The following is a 7145-nucleotide window of genomic DNA, read 5'->3' as shown; positions in this document are numbered from 1 at the left end:
GTTGGTCGGATGCTCAGCTCGTGTGCTCGCGCGCTTTCCGTTCGTCGAATGTTTCAGCCAGGGTTTGCTTGGTGCGTCATGCCATTTCGTCTAGTTGTCGTCCCCTTTCTGCAAAGGGTTATAAGTAAAACTCTGTTTGTGCTATTGATCATATTATCTCCGGAGAGCACGCCCCTGAACTTGTCATGCCAGAATCGCCATCGAGAATACAATATTTCTAGTTCTAATCTCTCCCTAATAATAAAGCAAATAGGGTTTCTGCTCGTCCGTCATGGAAATTATCCCTAAAGTTTGCATATATTACCCACCATGCCACCGGTAAGTAATAGAAAACGTTTCACAAAGCAACAAATCTTGGACTGGGCCGGCCCATGTAAAAAACTCCTATATTACGCTATGCACGCTCGGAGAATATCCAGCACACCGTATGGGTATGGGCCGGCCCATGCACAGGCGCCTGCTTTTAGTTCTGTTTATTTATTTATTTTCAGTTCCGTTTTACTTTTTTATTTTAAATAATTTAAAACTTTAAATAATCTTTAAAATTTTAATAAACTGAAAATTATAAATCAACATATTTAAAAAATAAAATGTTTGTGACTTCAAAAACTGCCCGGAGATTTGTATAAAATGCTCGCATATACAATAAAATGTTGCAATTTTAGAAAAATATTTGTACAATAAGAAAAGTCCATGATTTCAAATACAATTCCATGTATTAAAAATTATTAAAGGCATTTAACAAAATGCTTTCAAATTGAAAATATGTTAATACATTTAAGTAATGTCCTAAAATTTTAAAAATAGCTAATGCCTGTTTTGATAGTTTATTTTTTTATTTAAAATTTTTCATTCCATTTTTGTTTATTTCTAATTTAAATAATTAAGAATTACATAAACTTTTGCATATTAAAAAATAGGAATTTTGAAATAAAATGTTGACGAAACATAATGTCCATGAATTTAATAAATATATTACTGATTTATAACAATGTCCATGAATTTAATAAATATATTACTGATTTATAAAAATATTTGTTTATTTAGAAAAACTTCATGCGTTTCAAAAAATGTTTGTGAATTTAAAATAAAATACTCCAACATAAAAAACTATGTTCGCCTTTTCTTAAATTGGTTGCCAATTCAAAAGAAAATATTTAAACCCGTTCGAAATATAAAAAGTATTCACGATTTTTAGTAAATGTTTGTAAATTGTAAAAAATGTTCTCGATTTTAAAATTGTTCCCGTATTTGTAAAATTATTCACGAAAGATCTAATGTATGTAGTTAAACATTAATGCTTCTAAGTCTTTGCGGCAATATAACTGTGTGAATTTTGAAGAATTAACTGTTGGATGGATCGAATTATTATTGTATGTTTTCTAGTTTTTTATATTAAAATTCAGAATAAATCTTTGAGTTACCAAGATTTTTGACAACCATGATATATATTTTTTGAAAATGTAAAGATTGCTTCAACTTGTGAATAAATTTAAAAGAAGAAACATTTTCTTGCGTTTGTGCACAAAATTTCTAAATCAAACGATGATATGTGAACATAATGTAGTCACCATCATTGAAGATTATGTTTTTTTTCTTCCGTGCCATTTTGCTAGTAAAGATAAAACATCTTCCTCAGGCCTCGTTTGACAGAAGTGGATCGAGGGGGGTTTTCAGGGGATTTTTCTCGCGTGGCCCGCAACCTGCGCAGAACCCTGCCGGCCCGTTTGGTGCGCGAGGTTCCACAGCCCAACCCCTCCGATCCCCCCCTTTCCACGTGGTTTTCAGCCCTCGAGTCCCACCTCGAGGATTCTGCAGAGAAGACGCGGCCGTCGCCGCCGCCGCTCGCTGAATGCACCGCCCGACTCCTCCTCCTCAAGATGCCACCGCCCGACGCCTCGACGCCGGTGTGCTCCTACGGCATACCCCGGCTGTAAGTACTCGTCTCCACTCGCCTCGCCTCCCCCAGTTCCCCTTGCATCTAGGTTTCTTCCACCCCAGCCATGGCTGCCGCCGCGTCCATATTCTCCATTCTTCTGGAGTTCATGAACATCAGTCACTGTGGGTGAAAGCTGATGTATAGTAAGCATTGATGCAAAGCTTGCTGTATAACTTGCTGCAAGTACCAGAAGTACAACCATCCATACACGCAACACAATTCTAGGTAGAAAGCGTTCCAGATTCTCCTCTGCACAAATAACATTCAAGCTTTATTAAGACACTGAATAAATTTGAAAGCTGGAACACTACAATGCACACCATTTTAGGACTTGTCAGAAAGCATATGCAAATTTATTTAGATGATTAGTGCAAGTTATGCCATCAGTTTTTAACTGATTCAAACAGAGGATACTGTCTACAGAATTTTTTCTCTGTAGCCAAGTGAAATTATGAAGAGCATGTGCAGTGCTTAATCTCTTTCCAGAAGATACAAATTTGGGTTAGTTCATTTTCTCCCTCTGATTCTTCATACCGTGTTTCTGAAGAATCATTAGTTAGACGAATCAAGTTTTTGTGTTGTTGAATTTTGAAGAAAAAACTAACTACAATAGAGTCCTAGAGATGTTTAGTCAGATCAATGTAGTGCCACACATGCTTTCTCTATGCGACTGAAATACTTGTTCAAACTTCTACCAACATCTAAGAAACTGTAACGGTGCTCAACTCTCTTCAAAAATGAAGAGTACTGTAGTCGCCAGTTGTTTGAGTGAAATGCGACCATGCACATGTTCATTGCCATTTAGATACTCTAGCAGCCAGACAACAACTCCTGTGTACATAAATAATAGGATGCTGCCAAACCACAACTCATCCCTACTCCAGATTCTGTGTATGGTACAGTGAAGTCGACATACAATAATCTGTTGTATCCCTACTCCAAGTTCAGTCTTGTTCTCTTTCCTGTTGAAGATTGTTTGGATTCTGAAGAAGAAATAGTTCAGAAACAAACACATTCAGCTTGGCTTATCATACATTCTGCCTGGGCCTCCTCTTTTAGTCTGAATTTTCTGCAAAAAAAGAGCCATTCAGTCGAAGATTGTTCAGATTTGGTTCACAAATCGAGCCTTTCTTTTGGCAGGCTGCGTTCCAGCTTTTGAGCAGATGTTTTGTATTTGGATTATGCGCCTTGCTGAAAAGATCGCTTTGTCTGCCCTTTCTTGGGGTGAAAATTGTTCAGACTGAAAAAAGCGAATGATTCAGACAGAAACACATTCATCTGCTCAAAACTATGAGCAAATATCATCTACATACTGAATTTTTTTATTAACTGAAGGTTCTACAGATGTCCTGACCAAACACTTCATGCATCTATCTTTTCATCTAGCTAGCGTACCTAACTTGGTCCATTTCCGTTGAACTTAATCTATGTAATGGACCTTGCTAACCTGTTCTCCCTTCATTGACCTTGAAGACTCTTCCACACTCCGCCACCATCAGATTCTCCCAGGGAGCTTATTCATCTATTTTTGTTTCATTAGGTCCATCTCTTTTTGTTTCCCGTGCATAGGTAGCACCCCATGTTCATCTCTTTTTGTTTCATCAGGTTCTAGGCACCCAAAGAAGCAACAGTAAACAAGTTGGATGGATAAAACTTCTTGGACACTCAAAAGCTGGATGATCACAAATGTGTTGTATTATCCCGTGTTGCATTATCTTTGTTATCTTTGTTGGACACTCAAAAGCTGGATAAAACTGATCATGAGCAATTGCACAAGTACTCTGTGTTGCTGGATATAAATATTTTGTGGCTGTGTGAAATTTTGTTGTTGTGAAAGATGACACATGGCATGTTCGATTCCAAGTAATGATGTTAGAAAAACTTATGTTGTCGTTGTGATATACTCCATGCATGTGATGAGATATCGATTCAAATTCATGCAAAATTGTGTTGTTGGTACAAAATTACTCCCCTGTAGCAGTTCACATTTTTATTTGGAGACCTTTATAATTTTGTAGCAAGCTCTTCTTGATAAAAGATTACATTTTTAGACGTTTCACAATATTGCATTCCCTGTCTACCAAACGTTTGATTCCTATGAAGAGGATTGTGATTGGAAGGGTTTGAGGGGTTTCAAGTGGATTTGAGGGGATTTGGTGGAAGAGGGGGATTCACCAAATCCCCTGAAACCCCCTCCCCTCTAAACCTCCTAGATCCACCTCTACCAAACAAGGCCTCATGGAGCTTGTTCCCTTTCAGGTGTGAAGAACATGCCTGAGATACTGCTCAGGCTCAGCCACCGTCAGCACAAGCAGTACATGAACTAGTTGATTCATTCTCAGACCAACAGCTGGATGCTACAGAAATAGAAGAACCGATGCACCGTGGGATCGAGAAACAAGCAAAGAACAGCACGATCTTTAGCCCCAAGCAAGTTGGAGGCAGATCATACACGGAGATGTTGGCGAACGAGGAAAGATTGGTGGCTTTTTGCCGTTCTTCCTGGGAACACCTTTGGGGCCACACATGTGGTTCCTTGGAAAACTACAGTAATAATCTACTTATGTGATTCATTCATGCTCTACTTTTCATCTTACTCTATTATGTCTCAAGCAAATCACATTGTTCGTTACCTGTAGCTTGCTTGTGCGTACCTTGATTTATGTCTTCTACTTAGTAATAAACTAGAAAGGGGATCTTTTTTTGGCCAGTTTTATACTTCTGGCCTTAATTAAGAGACGTGACAAGAGCTAATTGGTTGTATCTTTCCCTTTGCTTGGCTGCAGCGTTTGTGACTCCTATACTCTATGCATACGGAACCATCCCAGCACATGCTGGACCCTGCGCCCTCTTGCAGATCTTCTCCATCAAAGTCATGGAGAATGAAGAGTGGAAAATCAGGTGGCCAGTGGAGGTATATGGCTTCATTGCTGCTCGAGACACTGTGGATCACAATCGCAACCTTCTGTTCAGCCGTACAAGGGATGATCCCCAAATTCTCATTCAACAGGTATTTTTTTTCTTCTTGGTTCTCTTGCTGCTGTTACAAAAATAAACTGCCCTCTGCACTTGCATATCTTTTCCATACTAAGGGCGTCCCCCTCATCCAGACTTGACCTGTATCTGTAGACACATGCCAAGCTGGAAATCTTTCTGGCTGCCTGCATATGGGTGGAGAAGGGATGGGCGGTCGGTTGTTAAGTCGGTTACTTTGTTTCATTTTCAAATTCAAAATACAGTAATGTTTATGGAATAAATACATCCTACTCTATCAACTGTTTAACAGTGTATAATTTCAACCATGAACTGACAAAGTGCCTGCTGTGCATCCTCTACCTATTAAAGTGTGAACACAAAAACCGTAATGCTGAATCCACCCCAGTTTTATCCAAGGTGGTGGTGCCTGTGTTGCTCAGACATGGACACATGTATCTTACTAGGATGAGTACTTCCAGGTGATGGTCACATTGTCCAAATATGAAAAAAAAAACTGACTCTAGGGTGGTCGATTAATATTTGGATATGGTCGACTAACTTGTAACAAATGGGCTTGCAGGATTCATTTTTGAAGTTGACTGGCCCGTGTCGCCCGATTGCTTTGATCGACCCTGTTGACTTTGAAATTCAACTGAAAGTGAAGGGCACAACAGAGTCTGAAGATGAAACACTGATGGCACGATGGTTTGAATATTCCCATGGTTTTGGAGAGTATGGTGAGCTTGCCTGTCGTCGCTGGGACGGCAATTTTTGCACACTAGAGATCACCTCTGCGCTACTTGCCAGAACGGTTGTAGCAACTATTATCTCTGCTGATATTATTGAAGGGTCATGGCCTGATGGTTATAGAGGTCGTGTGGTTGCCCGTACTGCTGCCATAGATGAGGACATTCTGCTGCTTGACTCTGGAGAAGGACCATTGAAAGTGGATCCAGACGGTCGTGTGACCCTTCAAAGAGGTGTTGTTTGCGTGGAACATCAGGGGATGCTCACGGTTTCTATGGAAGCCTACTCAAAGGCAGATATTTGTTATGCAGATTGTGTTGAATTCAGGCCCAAAAAGTCTCTCACAAGTATTGGTATTTGCGACCTTGGATTCTGCACGGTGCAGTTCATTGTTGGTTGGTCCCCAATGGCAACGAAGTCTGATCTGATGTACTTTGGCAACTGAGTTGAAGTGCATCTACTATTTAGTGTTCCCTTCCCAGTGGTGTGTTTAAGATGCAGAGCTAATTATGTCCATTAACAAGACATGCTTGGTCAAGTGTCCAAACTGTGGCTATGTAAGTGTCCAGACTATTTATGAGTCATGTTTGGCAAACTATGGCTGAGCTTGGCTAACTGCTTATATGCACTAACTCCTTGCGGGTTTATTGGTCGTTTCGCAGCGATTTTTAATAATTTTTTATGTGTAAGAGCATCTCTAGCCGATCCTCAAAACCACATAACTCCTCAATTTTATTTTATTTTAATGACTTAAATCGGACCTAGCCAAACCTTTATCCGGTTTAACTCCACAAAAAATTATAAACGCCACATCGGCTGGCGCTTATATTCGAGTGGTTGCAACCTAGTCTCAGGATAATTTGATCGACATAGTCGGGTATGTCAAGATCAACGTCGCATGCTTGGAAGAGGAAACTGGTTGTGATCAACCATGTTTGAGTGCGGAAATGAGGGAGTTGGGCAGTCCTATTTATAGCAAAGTTTTGGCAAATTTCAGACCAATTTACCCCTTCAACGACTAAACTTTTGAAAATTCGCCAAAAAAGGCTAAAATAAGCCGCTTCCCCACGCGTGCCTAATGGGCCATCCTTTGTCGTGCCATGGTTGATCCCCTAATAATTTTTTCGTGTTGGGACGACACAAAGACCTCGCCTAGACGCCCAAGCATGGTCGCAGGCGTGCCGCGAGCTAGGCATGGCTCGTTTAGCCGTGTGCCAGGCCAAGCATGCCACGGGCCGCAAAACGCGTGCTCACGGGGCATGGGCCCGTTGGCCAAGTTTGGTTGCAGTGGGCGGCGAATTATGGCGCGTGGTCCTACTTGACGCTAATTGTGTCACAGTCGCCTTTTGCATAAGCAGCGATCCACTAAGCCAAGCCATCAATGATTTAGGGCATGCTGGTTTTTTATGTTTTTCTTTCTTTACTATTTCTTCATTTTTTATTTATGTGGTTTTATTATTTCTTATTTTCCTTTTTTCCTTTT

General features: G+C 40.2%; 1 protein-coding gene across 2 annotated transcripts; it reads left to right on the top strand.

The window, feature by feature from the left end:
• Positions 1-1773: 1773 nt before the first annotated feature.
• On the top strand, positions 1774-6351 carry LOC123412126. Of its 2 annotated transcripts, XR_006613414.1 has the most exons (5): positions 1774-1933; positions 4199-4488; positions 4726-4949; positions 5069-5394; positions 5496-6351. XR_006613414.1 is itself a non-coding variant. In XM_045105073.1 (4 exons), the coding sequence occupies exons 2-4, from the start codon at positions 4317-4319 to the stop codon at positions 6105-6107; spliced, it is 1008 nt and encodes a 335-aa protein (XP_044961008.1). In that variant the 5' UTR covers positions 1817-1933; positions 4199-4316; the 3' UTR covers positions 6108-6351. The 2 variants fall into 2 exon arrangements, 1 of the variants encoding a protein (XP_044961008.1); XM_045105073.1 differs by lacking the exon at positions 5069-5394 and having other exon boundaries at positions 1817-1933.
• Positions 6352-7145: the final 794 nt, after the last annotated feature.

The sequence above is a fragment of the Hordeum vulgare genome, chromosome 7H (assembly GCF_904849725.1).
Source record: "Hordeum vulgare subsp. vulgare chromosome 7H, MorexV3_pseudomolecules_assembly, whole genome shotgun sequence".
In the NCBI taxonomy this organism is placed as follows: Eukaryota; Viridiplantae; Streptophyta; class Magnoliopsida; order Poales; family Poaceae; genus Hordeum; species Hordeum vulgare.
This window is presented reverse-complemented; position numbering and strand designations above follow the sequence as displayed.

What these genes read in the sequence shown, in the direction of transcription:
- LOC123412126 (XM_045105073.1), top strand. Translation starts at nt 4,317, where the DNA reads ATGCACCGTGGGATCGAGAAACAAGCAAAGAACAGCACGATCTTTAGC. An exon ending in TGGTTCCTTGGAAAACTACA is followed by an intron (nt 4,489 to 4,725) that starts GTAATAATCTAC and finishes GCTTGGCTGCAG; the next exon opens with CGTTTGTGACTCCTATACTC. An exon ending in CCCAAATTCTCATTCAACAG is followed by an intron (nt 4,950 to 5,495) that starts GTATTTTTTTTC and finishes ATGGGCTTGCAG; the next exon opens with GATTCATTTTTGAAGTTGAC.